The sequence below is a fragment of the Chlamydotis macqueenii genome, chromosome 2 (assembly GCF_036417535.1).
Source record: "Chlamydotis macqueenii isolate bChlMac1 chromosome 2, bChlMac1.mat, whole genome shotgun sequence".
In the NCBI taxonomy this organism is placed as follows: Eukaryota; Metazoa; Chordata; class Aves; order Otidiformes; family Otididae; genus Chlamydotis; species Chlamydotis macqueenii.
Window position 1 is genome coordinate 130,026,222 of NC_141557.1, and position 16,460 is coordinate 130,042,681.

Sequence of the window (16,460 nt, forward strand, 5' to 3'; positions counted from 1 at the left end):
AGCCGTCACACACTCTTTACTGATGCAGTACAAATAATAAATTGAGAGCAAAACCATCAGATTTCATCCATCTTTTGAACAAGACCTTCAGAGGAAGGAATGAGACAAGAAACAGTGTGGTTTTTGTCTTGAAAACCTCCTACCACAGTGCAAGAGTCCTGTTTTTTAAGCATGCAACAGACAAATGAGATCTGTATCCAAGACTACTGTTTTCAAGTGGTTTCTGTATTAGAAGATTACGGTACCACATTTGGCTTTCTATCTAATCTCAAGAACATCTGATTTGTAACACAATGATTGCCTGCCTTTTGGAAAGTAAGTGGCCATTTTCTGAGCAGCTTCACTGAATTTGTAACTCTGTATTTGACTGAGGCTTGACAATGTTGGTCAAAAAACAAAAATCAAAAAGCCAACAAAAAAAAATCCTTGGCACAGAAACTCAAGGTATCTGAATGAAGAGGTAATAGATCACTTGAAGGATTTAGAACAACTTCAGAATTTCTACTAGAAAACAGAGTTACAACAGATAGGAGAATCCCCTGCCACAGACTGTCACAGGCAGTCTGGACCTCTAGCTCCATAGCACAGCACCTCAGGCTTCTCATAGCACGTAACAGTTTAAAACAAAGTTTCTAGTACCTTATATTACACATAAAATATGAATCAGGTTTCAGTCGTCTCCTCCCAAATCCCAGCTGCATAAGCCTTTCTGTTTCTTGCACTAGTCTGATACTCTTGATTAGGCAGCAAGCTGATTCAAATTACTAATTAAGAAGATTTTCACTTTTTCTTCTCAAGTCAGTTTCCTACTGGTTTAACGTGCTAGATCAGCTCAGTGCAGACTCAGACAATAAAGCTAGATGCACGACAGGAATGTGAATCGTGAGGCTGGAAAGGAAGGAGGAGAAGTACAAATTCCTCCTTTTCAGTGGCAGTAAACTAAAAGATGACAATGAGTAGCAGGAACCCTGCTTGATATTATCTCTAAGGATAAAATGCCCCAGAGAACTGCATTAGCACCATCCAGACAATACTGTAGTCCTGCAAAGAGAAAGGGCTCAGAATGTTCATGTGAACAGATTTAACCCTGACCTACTTGGCAGAAAGCACTCCCAAAGGGCTACAAGACAATAGTTCCCACCTGCTAAAGACAAGACAGAAGTTTTAACATCTTATTACAGAGATTTTAAATACCAAAAGACAGATCAGCATGGGAGAAGCAACTGTGATCGGTGTCACAGGATTTCAGATTATACTGTCTTTCTCTGAGGCTATCATTATGGTTTCCAATTCTTCACCAGACTGCTACTCCAAAAAAGTAGAGTCTCTTGTAAGACAAAGTTACACTTGCAGATAGTATGTATACAAACTGAAGGGGTTAAATACAATCTAACCTACTATGACTGACATACACCTGAAGAGGTCCTATTGGGTATTATACTAAAAAGACTGTGGACAGAGGCTTATAAATACGATCTCTACACTAATATCATACACTGCAAAATCAATTGATTTTGCATTTAGTTTTTGTTTTTCAAATACAAAATAATTATCCAAATGAAACCCACACATGTTTCTAAGGAAGCCACTTCCTAACAGCAATTATTTTGGAATACAAAGTTACTGAAAATGCTCTTGCTTTGGAATTTAAAAACCCCTCACTTTTAGTAGCTCCAGAGAGAATTTATTAAGTTGAACCAACTGCTCAAAACCCCTCAAACACTACTTTTAAAAAGTACTTAAAATCTGGAGGAAAAAAATATGGAAAGCGAACAGAATATCCTGCATTCCTACACTCAGTAAAATAAAAGTATTTCTGAATTATATTTTAATATAGTAAAAGAAGGCTCATGCTATTTCTACTGTTCCAATTTTATTAAGGTATTTTAAAGCCTTATGGTTTGGAAAGTTCCACAGAAGTCCTAGAAACAACAGGCCAACAAGTACCTGCACACAAACCAAACCCCAGGTCTCTCTTCCCACCCTGGTGTGTAGCTGCAGCTGAGGCAGCTTAATTTCCCTTATCCCGTTCAATACTCAACTGGTCAGGCATCACTGCTTATGAGAGCAAATCCAAACCAGATTGAGTGATTTGTATTAAAAGTAACTGGTTTTAAAATAAAATTCATTCAAATCTACTTTTTTTTTTTTAAGACTGATCAAGATTTGTGAGTGTGCAAGCACAACATATTGCTCAATTGCTTTACCAGAGGAGGCAAAAACTATACTGGCTTCCCCTCAACAAAACTAGAAATTATATAGCTGCACATGATCTAAGAAACATGAGTGTCACAGGTGGTTTTTTCCCCTGCCTGTTTTTTTTTTAAAAAACCCACTCCTTTTAATAAATATTTGCATACTTTAAAAATCACTAACAACAGGACTGGAAAGTCTTACTATCAATTATATTTAAACCTTTTCTGACAGACATTTGTCTCTTTTTTTTTTAAATTTAATTACTCACATGGAAATTTTATGGTCTCTTTAGACTGTACCTTTGCAAACTTAGATGTAAACAATATTTTGTCAGTCTTTCAAATAAAGTAATAACTAAAAATCAAACATCCATAACAGTATTCAAAACACAAGATATAGTAAAAACTTTTTTTTTTTTCAAAAATAGGGTTTTTAGTATCAAGAAGGTACCTTACTTTTTCTGACACAGAAGCCATCATCTCTCTAACAAAAAAAATCGTACAAAACTGAAAGCAATTATTGATATGAGGTAGCATAAGCATCCTTTAACAACCTTGACATATGCTAGCAGAGTAACAGAAACTCTCTTGCCACAACTGCAAGCAAACAAAAGTCTTTGATCTGAAATTCCTCATTCAATATTTGAAATATTTGTCAAAACAGCAAAGAACCATTATAAGGAACTATTTGATCATCTATGAGAAATGAAAGCACTGCATCTTAGTGACTTTTTTTTTTTTAAATAAACTATTTCCATCAGCTGTTAGAGTAGATACCCTCTGGAGAAAAGAGGAAACACCTCAGTACTATCCAAATTCCTCCCATGATATCCATCACAGCATTCTGGAACTACTGACAGCTTTGTCTCAAGAGTAGCTGAATGCAAAGGACAGTGCTTCTGCACTCCACCATGAAAAGGTCCACACGTATTTCCATTCAAGGGTAGTAATCTATTTTAAAACAAGAATTTATTGTGTTATAGTATAAAGACACTAAACACAAAACAATATGTGTAACAACATGAACATTGACACAAAATAAAAGCAAGATCATTTCAAGCCAATTCTGTAACCATTTCATGTGAGAAATTCCAAGTGAAAGAAAGTTACATAGACAGGGTCACCCTATGGAAAGGATGGCACCACCTTCATCTAATTCAAGCCCTACTTCAGGACATCATAGCACTGTCAGAATAGTTGCATTATTTTGAGGGCCTGAGTGGTATACAGGCTTTGTCTTGGCCCTCTTTATACAGGTGAACTTACCCACAGATCTACAAGACAACCAACAGAGGCATTTCTACTGTAAACTAAAAGACCTGAGGTACAATCTCTTGTAATCTACCTCACTTTTTTTTTAAAGTATATTATGGGGGAGAGGGTATTAAAGAGCAGCATAAATTTGGTTATTTAACTTCACTGTAATCCATGTGATAGCACTGGTCAATAAAACATATAACGCTTTGCACTACAACACACATCTTCAACAAAATACACACAGTGTGTCATAAAGCTTCTCTGAAACCATGTATTGCAGTATGGCAAGCCACCATATCAAGAGATACATGAATCTGAGAAGACGTACTTGAACTATTTCTTCAGGGACACTACCTTGTGTCACAATAAGGTCTCTTTCCTGTGGACTATTTGACAGGATCCATTATGTGAACCGTTCATACATTAATTTCTCAAAGATGCATCAATTCTCTCAATCAATACAGAGCAGTTAACATGAATATACAGATTAAGTATCAGATTACTGCTCTTTCATATGAACTGTCTCCAAAAATAACCAGTTTGATCAACTCACAACAATAAACTTTGCTAAACAAAAAGTTAGGAGCAGAACTATTTCATTTGCTTAAAATGATTTTTTTTTGGCTCTTAAAAGAAAACTGAATTCTATGTTTTAAAGGCTCATTGTGAAAGTATACACACACATCAAATTTATACCCATAGCTAGATTTTACCATTGCATTTTAAAGGCCAAGAGATATTTTCAATACAGTAGAAAAAATAGCAGTTCCTGAAGTATATTGTAGCCTCACTTCACTGGCAATATCTGTAATCCAGTTGCTGTACAAAGTACTTCTCTGAAACAAATCCATCTGAACTCTATCCACCCTGAGTTAAACATCTATGCTTTTAAAAAATGTTTTAAACACTAGAACACTAGGTAACAGAGAAGTATGTACAAGGCTATAAAACTTATCAGTTACCATACAGTAGTAAGGAAAAAAAAAAAAAAAAAAACAAAAACCAACAAACCAGAAAGCAGTATTTTCAGCCAATTTCCTGTTTGTTATTGTAGTTATTCATTCTGGGTTGGGACTGGGGTTTGTTTTTTTTTTTTTTTTGGCTTTTGTTTGTTTGTTTTTAAATCAAGTAGTTACTTGATTTAGACATTCATGCATTAATCACTTGATTTTTTTTTTTTGAGTGCAATAGTAAGGCAACAGTAAAAAAAAAAAAGTCATAGAAATTTTGCATATGTGTAAAGGTATTAAGTTTATAAAAGTGCTTCCTAAAAAGACAACCTAATTGCAGTATCAAAATATTAGAGTGGTGAGAACAACTATAACTTCAATAAATGTTGCTTCATAGAAAAATGTCAATCCGATTTTAGGCTTTTCCCCCTTTTTTGGTAAAGTAAAAGCCTGGAAAAAAATTGGTATGGCTGCGTGGGACAAGCAAGTTAAGAAAATATACTTTAATCTAAACTTAAATAAGAAGGTCCACACTTTTTTTGTCAAAACATTAAGCCTCTGTCAAAAATGTATTTGTTTTTCTTTTTATAGTACAGGATTAAAAGACAAGATGATGCTTACAAGATAAAGAAATAATTTACATGAAAATATCTTCTGACAAAGCTTTTCAATCAAAATATTGTTCTGTAACATTCAAACATGACATACAACAACAAAAGAAACAGTGAATGCAAACAAAAAAATGTTATATGGATTGCTTTCAAACACATAAATAAATGAAATATTGGTGTAGGCAGTAGGGCTCATGCTGATGGCTAGCAAGAAATAACAGTGTGCAATCTATTTGGAAAAAGCTCTAAAATACAAATTACAAGCCCAATTACGGACTGCAGCAAGTTCAGTTATATCACTGCCATCCTCTCCTATCTCCAAAATAAATTTTTGATTAAATCACTCATACCCTAAATTACTCATACCTTTGCTTCAGAGATATGAATAACTATATACAAAAAGTAGTTTTATTTCACCATAGGGATAACATTGTACCTCTCTGCCAATGTCACTTGAAAAACCTCCCATGTCAAAACAATTTGACAGCAGATAAACAATTTAATAAATATGCAACGATCTTATTACAGTCCTTCAGCTAAGCATGTTAACTCATGCTGCTAGTTTTGTGATCACAGTGCATAGAATCCAAATATAAAAGAAAGGGGTGGCTTTTAAGGTAATGGTAGATCCCTTGCTTATAATCCAAATATATCCAAAACTTTCATAAGCTCTGTCATGCATCAATCTTTATTGTGGCAGGAGCAAAACCTTTCCCTGGTACAATGTCCATTGCCGGCAATGGATGCACCAAAACCGCCAAGGAGCTCAGTGTTATTGCACAATATATGAAGACCTGGAATTCTTCCAAAAGCTTAAAATAAAAATAATGGAATTATTCTGACGTTTCTGGACACCTGCATTAATACTGTATGACTAATAAAAGCATGTCAGTTGCATGGACTGAACCAGCGATCAACATGCGCCCAGAATGCACACTAGTAAAAATGCAGTCAAAGAAAGTAGTCTTCATTGCCTATAGGTCACTTCCAGTCAAAGGTTAAAGTTCAAAGACTGAATGATCAAAGTGCTCATTTTCTCAGTAGGACTATCTTCTGCTACGAGGATCACAAAATGGTGGCATCAACATGTGTCATCTTTAAAATAAAAGAAGAGCATTTATGGAAAACATATAAACATTCTAAGTCCAAATTAGCAAGGTGCTGCACACAGAAACAATTCCTAGCATAGAGAGTAACATGCAGTGGAAATACACTGATTGAATAATTCTGCAGTTCTGTTCAATAATGACTCAGGAAAAAAAAAAGAAGAGAATATAAACATTAAATTTCCAAAATACACATACATCCCCAAGCACATTAGTATTTGCAAATATTCCGTTAAAAGGACAGTAACTTCCACACTCCATGTTTAGAAAGCTACTCATCAGGAAAACGCTTAACATTTTGCCCCCTTGAAGTATAGCAGGTCCACACGAGTTATCAAATTGATAAACTGTTTTGTAGGGAATACATAGTGATAAGAGCTGGTAGAGTGGGCTTCTCCTAATGCATTCTCAACCTTTTATACACATATATATTTATAGATATATGTGTATATTCATTTATTTCTCAAGAATCAACATGAACTGTAGCTGATATTATTTTTACATAATTTAGGTTACTACTATAATCCTAAAATCTTAAACCTGAAAATAACTTACATTCACTAAATCATAGGTACTGTGACTGGACAGAATATAGTACAAAAAAAAAGTACATTCTATGCTAATCTTTTCTGAATGCAGAAACGCTCAATATTAAAGTAAATTGTCTGCGAAAGCTCTCCCTTTTAAACTTTCTCTTCCACACATTGACCTGCAATATATTTGCACCTAGTAACAACAAATATTAAGCTTGTTAACAGAAAGCAAACTTACTGCCCAGTTATTTTTAATGCATTTCCTTGTAACCTCGCACACCTAGAAAGCAAAGCCTCATAAATAGTATTTTCACTGTTTACAAATCTAGTATGTATAAAGTAGCAGTGAACAATTCTACATTCTCACTGGAAAACATGCCATCAATACTATACTATGTAAAAAAACCTTTTCATTTTGATGGGGGAGGTAAACCACAAAAAAAATTTTACATGTAAAAGAGATCAGACAAAGATGCAAGAAAGACAGAAGGGGTATTTAAACTGTATACTAAAAGTTTAGGCCAAGTACCAGAGAAGGCATTTTCTAATTAAAAAGCTAAATCCAAAAAGCAGTAAGGAGGTGCTGGTTGAAAACAAATAACATTGCCCTCTTTTTTTCATCAAAAACTACCTCCTGACAACACCAAAACCAGACAACAGCTTTATGAAATCAATTTCAGCCTGGATGCCCAAGGAAACCCTATCTAGAAGATACGGTTTAGCACAGCATGATCAACCTTCAGATTGAAATGCAGCATGAAATTCAACGTACAGTTGAAGCAGATGTTGGGTAAGGCAGACAACCTAGAAATATTTTTAGTTGTCAAACATCAGAAGTTTTGAAACAGGGCTTGTGAGGACATCAGTTTGTACCAAACTGATAGAACTTTATAACTTTTTTAAAGTTTATAACTCTGCTTATGGCATAAGTTGCTTTGTTGGGGCAGGAATGAAATGAGAGATTAAAAACTCTGTAATAAGCTAAATGCAGAGACACATGTTTCCATGTCAGAATACATCTCAAAGTGCCATTTTATCCCTCTGTGTTCCTATTGGTTTGCTTTACATCCCAATCATGCACTATTTGCTTTCAGTCAAATAAATTCCAGGCATCTACTGGAAAAAAAAAAGTCCTTCAAAGGCCTATGTTAAAAGTGATGACAGTCTCCTTCCTTTCTCTTCAAAACACAGGGATTCAATTTCAAGTTAAAGCTAAGCCAGTCCAACGGCCAGCTGACAACAGAAGGGGCAGTACCACTCTGCCTCTCTCTCTCCACATGTTCTTGTATTAGTACTGGCATTTATTTCGCCCGATGGTTACCCTTGCACAACTGGTTTTCTTTCTTGCTTGAGATTGCTTTTTCTCCCCTAATTTACCCAGCCCAAAGTGGTTCAACCACAAGATTAGATATGTGTCACTTGAGTTGAAGCAGGAGCAGAAAATGAAGATGACAGATTCACCTTTTCCAAGGGCTTGTAAATCTTTTCAGGTGTACATAAGGTTAAACACAGTTCTTTTCCAGAAAGAGGTGGTTAAAATTAGCAGGCAAGCTACACTTCCCATTTTAGTGTAACCCACCATTTCTTCAAACCCATTAAGAAAACATTGAAAATTTAAAGATTGTGCCTTGGCAGTCTTGTTTTATGTCCACAGAAGAGGAAAAAAAAAATTACTTGTAACAGAAAGAGTAAGTGCCATGCAACTTGAAGGAAAAATCCTCTAGCATTTAAGAAAATTTTTGTCCAATGGACATCAGGCATGTTTCATTTTTTAATATATGAATTTAATGGTGGGGGGAAAGCCCAATTAACTTGCAATCATTATCATCTTTGTAATTAGTACTTTAAAACGAAGTTAAAAAACAAATTAAAATACTGCAAGGCAAAACAGTACAAGTTACTTAAATGAAATGACTTGCTTCCTCTTGCCTCAGGTTGGTTTTTAGGTTGCTCTGAATTTGGGGTAGGATTTTCTGACTTTCAGAAAACAGCCATTGTGTAGTTACTTCAAAGTAATTAAATGACTTGTTTAGTGTACTATAAACAGTTTGATGGGTTTGAGTTACAATTATATAGCAACTAAGATACCCCACATTTCTTTTCATACTCATTTGGTGTTCTGCTTGTTTAACTCAAATTGAATTTCATGAATAAAAAATCAAAGTATTGTCTGCAGAGTGTTCTCCTTAACAGACTTCAATTCTGTATCAAAACGAGACTCTAGTACAAATTCAAAGTAGACAGAACACATTTGAATTACCAGAAAAAGTCAATAACTAAAACTTTACTTCTTTCTCTTTAAAAATAACGAGCAAGTGAAAATTAAAACAGTTAACAAAAACTCTCCCAAAACTGCCAATAAAAAGAAAGCAAAACTAGAAATGGAGAACCACCAAACATGTTACAAGAGTGCGAAAACAGAAAGAGAAGAGAAAGTGACTACTGAACTATCTGGTGAAGATGTAAACCCCAGTCTGACTAGGATTACTATTCTTGGAGTTAATTTTAAAAACAACATAACGTATACCTACATGATAAACAGTCCTGAGTTTCTTAAATACCTCTTAATCCCGTGACATACAGCACTCCTCTTACTGTAATTGAAGTCACCTTGTTTTAGAGATGCTATTAGAGTCTTATTAGAAACAGCTTCATTCTGTTACATTACCATATACCAAAAACCCATGGGTCTCTCAAGTATTACAAAACTCTCAAGTTTTTATTGTTAAGGCATCCATGGGCTTTTAAGAATCTAAGGGTGAAGGCTTTGCCATTTGCCTCTCCAGTCATTAACTCACACTTTCTCAAAATACTGAGTTTCATTTCATGTAGGGGACAAAACATGTCCTAGGGTGGGAGAGGCAGTGAAAAACAGAGATGTCTTATGATGGAGTGTCTGACAATAGAACCTTCAATGAAAGGTAGTGATGGGATCAACTTCTCCTGCACCACCCTATTTCCTGCTCTAACATATCCCTTCCCAAAATACATGGGCTTCTGATAACTGCCATTTATACAGTGTTTTCCTAGGAAAAGCAAATAAAGTACTGGCCAACAAGAGAGGAGAGAAGAAAAGTATAGCTCATCTCTACTCCCTCCTTCCTTCTCTCCTCACCAATGAAGTAGATAAGACAAGCACATGGAGCCAAGCCCAGCTCTGGGAAGAGAATGACAAATATTGAGGCAGAAGAAAGAAACTACACAGTATAAACCAGACAGAGAGTACATGGAAAGAATTTAAAAAAAAAAAAAATAGCAAAACAAAACCAACACAACCCTAGATACTATGATACTATGCATAGCAATTTTAGTATGGTATTTTTTTTATAATCTACATGTAGAACCTTATTACTGCACTATTGACTATTAGCTCTTAGGAGCCTTTAAGTCAACCAACTGTCCCACATTGGAAATTCTGATTAACAGTGGAAATCTATTAAAATACATAGTTGTTTACAAACATACAAGCATCTTTTAAGCACTGTAAAAGCTCTTAAAGGGTTACCAACAACAGCAAAAACCCCTGGGTTTAGAACTAAACCTAGTTTCAGTATGGACCTTCCTGAACTCCAAACTTAAGACTCGTCACAGACGAATACAGTTTACAAGAACTTTCATTCAAATTCAATCCTACAATTTAAAACATATAAATCTGTGCTGTTTAAATTTCCACTAGGAATTATTAAAATGAGGTATAAAAAACAAATCCCAGCAAATTAGCTCAGAAGCAGGATTTTAATAACTTTCTGAAATTTTTAAAAAAAGAGTTTAAAGCTTTGAACGCATTTATCCTACTTTCCTATATTTTAATCGCCTTCAACCCGCACAAAACTTCAAAATTCCTGGTCCTAGTTAAATACTTACCGTGATACCACCATTTTGTTTTCTTTGGATTCTTGTTACACGTTCTTACATAAAATGAATTATCTGGAGGTCGCCTCTGTAAGAGAAAAAAAGACCTACAAATAATCAAACAATCCTCATATTGTAACACATTAACTACTTAATAAGCTTATGAAAGGCTACCACATGAACACAGTGAAAATGAGGAAACAGGCAGGGCTAGACCTTTGTAACAAAAAATGTCTTAAGGATCCAGGTAACAGTTCTTACTGGAGATACTCCAAGCAAAAAATTAATAAAAAACACCAAATCGTTTGTAGATAGATAGGGGAGAAATAAATAAAAAGAACTAACATAAGCCACAAGAAAGGAATAGCTGTTAAAAAAAACCCAAATCAAATCAATCAAATTCAAATCAGATCAAATTCACATCCACAAGTCTCAGCTTAAGGGTGGCTGAAGAAATGAATTTAAACATCTATATACAATCAACACTTCATATTCTTCAGCTTTCTTCCCAAGGGTCATCACTATGTAAAACCAAAGTCTCAGGATACAATACAAAGCCATTTTGGGAGTAGTAGAAAACTACCACATGACTAGGACTGGCTGCAGCGTGACATAAATAGGCACGTTTGGATAGCACAGATGTACAAGCTCTGACCACATCTAACTTCCACAGATAATCCATTGTGAAAGAAATAGTCAAGAGTAAAAGGGTAGTATTTTCAGAAGAAGGGTCTAAAGGTATCAGTGCCACTCATCTATGACCAAAAAAGCAGCTTAGCACCATTTACTTTCCTGAAATTAAATCAGTGAAAGTACAGCTGCAAAGCCTTACAAACATCTGCACTAAAGACATTTCAACAGTCATTTTGCACTGCCTTTAGAGACAGAATCAATGTACAAAGAACTAAACATGACTAGACTTCACAATTAGTATAACTAGAAGGGTTCAACTCACTTCTCTTTTCCAATAATGACATATGAGAAGGTTACCATGAAAAGCGTTACAAAGTACTTACTGCACTGTTTATTTTGCAGTTCTGGCTTAGTATTTTTTCAGTAGTAGAAATGTAGATACAGTAATTTTACCTATTTTAGAATTTGAGAACTAAAAATCTCACTTTGCAAAGTAGAAAACTATTAATTTTTACTTATTCTACACCAACAGTGCTAAAAAAAGCACATACCTTTTCTTTGCAGCTGGAAAGCATGCTAATAATGCTAAGACAAACAGATTGCACTGAGAGAGCTGGAGACCAGTCTTCTGTTAGAATGGATAAACAGATATGACCATTGCTATAAACATGAGGATGAACAGGAATATTGTCTCCAGTAAACATGACCTAAAAAAAAGAACAAACATAATTGTAATGCATTGTTCACATTCAAAAAAAACCAACCACTGTATTGCTTTTGCGAAAACAATAATACCTTATTTAAGAAGTGGGTCTGCCATTTTCATTTATATTAAATATTATACCATCATGTCAGGTTAATTCATTTTTGGAAACTATTAATTGAAACGGAAGATAAAACAATGAAAGTCTAAATAGCTAGTGAAGATTAAGTTAAACAAATGGTTAAATGTAGGCTCTTTTTTTCAATGAATATTTATACAGCATAGAAAAATGCAACGGTAACAATGTGAAGACATCAAACTAAACTTCTTATATCTTGCAGCTTTAGTCTTACATGTCCTAAGGAACAGTTGCCTAGCCAAAACACTGGATTTTAATGATTTAATAAGACACAAAGTTGTACACCAGTTAACACAATGAGATTCACAAATGAGTATTTCTACAACCCTGAACGCAACAGAAATTAAGTTCTTGACAACTCATCCAGGTTCCAGCATAAAGAGTAAAATGGAGTTTATTAACTACAAAAAATTCGTACAACCAAAGTACGTATATACAGGAAATATTTTTATATCATTATTTCAAATGGAATATGTTTTTATTTGACATGGATGAACATGGAAGAACAGCATTTAAAACCTTAACTCCTTGCTATTAAAAGATAGTATCATAGTCAAAAAAAGGTTAGAAAAGCAATTTTGGCAACTATTTCTCTTACATCAAGTTTTTGTAAAATACACAGTTGGCTTAGAACCAATGGAAACGGAGTAAAAGTGAAACCTTCATAGCAACATTATGCTCCGGAGCTCCTTATCTAACATAACCACTGTCATCTTTTATGCAATGACATAATAAATCTCTACCACTCTTAACTGTAATAACCAGAAGCCCCTTAAGCGTTTCCTAAGTTATATAGATATATGCCTGTGTACAAATATGTATACATGTACACAACACAGCCACCTCATCACTGACTACAAGGAGGAAGCAACATCACCATATAGGAAGCTGAAAGGAGAGAGCTTAACCTATTTGCCAGATGGCAGATACGTTTCAAAGTCAGCAGAAAAACTGGATGCAGAATGATCTTTCTCCTGTCAGGAACTGACATTTCTTCAGCATGGAAGAGCTTACCTTCAGAATTCAGTACTGTATTTCACTTCTAACTAATGTCTTCCTTCTATAGTAAAACCAGAACTAGGCATACTAGGTAAGTAAAAGCATAAACACTATGATAGACAACACACATTTAAAAGCAAAAAACAGTAAAGGGATTAAGCAGTAGAAGTGTAAATTGTCAATTCACAGTAAGGAGATTTGTAGGAGAGAGAATTATGACCCAGCGGTTTCTAATATAGAATGAACTTACTGCATACCAGTATTTTTATAACAGAAACTCTAGCTACCTAAAACAATCAAGTATCGAGTACTTAAATTCTTAATTGTTTTCTGTGCTAAAAATCAGTGCACATGTATGGATCTAATTTGCCGTTTTACAATAAATTGCACAGAGCCACACACACAGGTTGGGTAATGAGTACAAACAGTATCTACCTGGAACCAAATGAAAGTAGCTACACCCTTGTGGATCACCTATGAGTAGTTCACTGCAAACCTGATGGAGTGCAGAAGTACAGGCGGCCAGATTGTTCCTTAAAACCTAAGACTGAGAATTCAGCATTCTGTTTTTTATCATAGTACCTAAAAATACGTAATATTTATGGTTTAAGCGTTTCTCACAGCTCCAAGCTTCAGTTTCAACACCAATGACAAAAGTGTCAGAGATCACTCCCGGAATTTTGGGCTGAAACAGACAGGACAAGAACTAAGGCACTCTTGCTTTTCCTCCTTTTTCCGAAGAGCATGGGTGATAGCCACACACTACTCTTACCAGCCACATTTTGTAACATTTCCCTCAGCCAACGGAGGGAGGGATGTACAGAGCTCATTCTGCAGTCTAGTAGTATTGTTGCCCCTTCACTTCTTTACGTTGCCATGAAAGCAATACAGTATCTTACACCTTAATTATAACCACTAGATTTGCAGGCCTCTCATAAAGACGTCATGTATCTATGAGAATTCCCTATACCACAAGTACAGTGGTGTAACAGCCGTATTAACAATGGCAGCAGAGCAGACACAAGAGGCTTAAAAACAAACTAGAAAAAAAGAGCTGGAAGCAAAACCAGGGGGACTGAAGCAGCAGTTTATTGTTTACCTTACTCCTACACTGCAGTAAAGGGGATCTTCCTACTTTGCCCTGTGCTGCTCTTTCACATGATATGAATTATCAACCTCAAAGAAGCCTCCAGTTTACACTGTTCTTTCACCTCCTATGAAACCAAGTAGACTGTCACAGCACTATACCTCACTGCAGAGTAATTTTTTAAAAAGGCATCTGCACAATGTGTTTAATACTAATTAAAGTACCTAAACCTCACATTAAGATATGTGGATGACATTAATACTCAGTACGTGTCATGCAGCTATAACCTAAAGGTAGCATTAAGCAAGAAAGAAGAAAGCAGTTACCTGAGGCGAATCAAAAGGATACCGACTGCTGAACTTAAATAGAAGCTGAAATTTCTCCCCTTCATATAGTGTTCCTGGAGCACCTTCCATGTCTACAATCCACCTACGCAATGGGGAAAAAAATGTTAGTATTGACAAATTATAATTTTACTCCTGGAGCACAGGACAAACCAAATCAATCACCAATGACACCAAATCTAAACTCTCCATTAGTATCATAACAATCACAGAGGTAACACATCAAGCCTACATTTGAAACAAATAAGCTTAATATTTTGCATACAGGCATTGATATAGTGCTGCAAATTATACAAGTAATTATGACAAATTCAACACAGACCCATCAGTTCCCAATAAAATGGCTCTTAATGTGAGAAAACAAAGCCGAAACCAAAGACCTGTTCCAAAGTTTATTCCTACATAAAAAAAAAAAAAAAAAAAAACAGGCTTGGAAGGAAACAAACTAGTACGCATTCGCTTTCATGTTGTTTCACTTTTCTGTCAAGGAAATCACCAATACAGTTTATTAAAATAAAATCTGTATCCAAGGGGGAAGGGCAATGCTCCTCTTGCACTTACATCTGTGGAAAATGCAGAAATAAGTGGTATATAACCTGGCAGGTAATGGAACCATAACTGGAAAAGTTAATAGCATATAAAGGAAAACAGAAAATTAAAAACAAATTTTAAAAAGGATTATTTGTAACTGTAATACAGATAACACCTCAACATATCACGGTATTCTTTTTCCTCTGCCTCTGCTCCTGCCACCGTAATAACATGGAAGTAACTCACAGGTGGAGTTGGCAGCAGGCAGAAGGGCGTTGGCTGTGGTTTATCATCGTTGTTGGGTTTGGGTTGGGTTGGGTTATTGGGGGTCTTTTTAATCCAGCCAAAAATAGACGTTTTGCATATTGTTCCAACACATACAGCAACACTCTGCTATGTAACTTCTGTCACTCTGGATTTCTGTTTTTGATCACTTAATACCATCCTTTGCAGCATCACTTCACCATTTTTGTCTTTCACTCTTGATTGAGTTTTACACATTTGAGCAGTGCGATAAGGAACATATTCGGCAAGAGACTACAAAAACGCTCAGATAAGATTTACATCAGACTCTAGTGAGGCAGCTGAGATTTTTCAGAACAGCAATGTGTTCAGAAAAGTCAATATCTCCTCCAAGCTCGCAGTCCTCATGATGCTATTCCCAAACTCTCCATCCTCTTGTAATATACACTCTACTCATGTACTTAAGCTGTGTACATTTTTTATATTCCTCTCATTACTCTCTTTTTTGAGTTTTTTGTTTTGGTTTGGATTTTCTTTTTTGAGAAAAATTGCTTCACTACTGAACTGCCACCTGTCACACTCTTCAGGTGGAACGCATCTTCAACAGTAGCACGGTGATGGCTGTACTAGTGTTCCATAATTTAATTTTGTGAAGACTCCTTCAGTTTAATCTACCTGCTCTCCAGATCACTTTTTTCTTTTTATCCCTTCTGCTTTTACATTTATACACACAGTGCACCAACACTCCTCAGCTTCATTGGTCCTTGTGATCCAGAACCTCCACTTTCAAGTTTTTGAAATAGTTTCATTTACTAACTAGAAGATAACTCCGCCTGGGCACTGCTCCTTTTATGGTCAAGGAATCACTAGAACTCATCTTTCCCGTGTGCTTTACGTTTTAGATATCTCAAATTTCTAATCCCTGTGTACTTAAAATAGATGATTGCTTAGTGTTTCAAATGACCCAGTTACATCATGGGATCCAATTATTTGATTCAACATCTTTCAAACCCAAGCTAGTACTGCTACACAAATCTTCACTGCACCAGTTCAAACTGCAACTCAATTAATGAACTCAGAACATGCTACTTGGCACCAAAAACCTCAAAGAGAAAAAATACCATGTTACTTGTGACAGGAAGCTTCCTAAACAGTGGCAATTCCAAAGTCTAGCATGACAGTAAACAGGAAGTTATTTGCAAAGTATTGAAAGGTATAAAAATTGTACACAGCAGAAAAAAAAATAATGAGGTAGTACTCTGGGAACAAAGACAGCC

The 16,460-nt window shown here is 35.4% G+C and overlaps 1 protein-coding gene across 2 annotated transcripts in view; it reads right to left on the reverse strand.

The window, feature by feature from the left end:
- Positions 1-3,131: 3,131 nt before the first annotated feature.
- The window catches only part of UBE2W (ubiquitin conjugating enzyme E2 W), a 32,735-nt gene continuing 19,406 nt past the window's right edge, over positions 3,132-16,460 (reverse strand). The window contains exons 3-6 of one of the 2 annotated variants that reach the window (XM_086740935.1): positions 14,392-14,494; positions 11,689-11,844; positions 10,517-10,592; positions 3,132-6,108 (exon numbers count right to left, since the gene is read on the reverse strand). In XM_086740935.1, coding sequence (XP_086597061.1) covers positions 6,095-6,108; positions 10,517-10,592; positions 11,689-11,844; positions 14,392-14,494 — 349 coding nt within the window. In that variant the 3' untranslated portion in view covers positions 3,132-6,094. Of the gene's footprint in view, positions 6,109-10,516; positions 10,612-11,688; positions 11,845-14,391; positions 14,495-16,460 lie in introns of those variants that run through there. The other variant, XM_086740936.1, reaches the window with a different exon arrangement.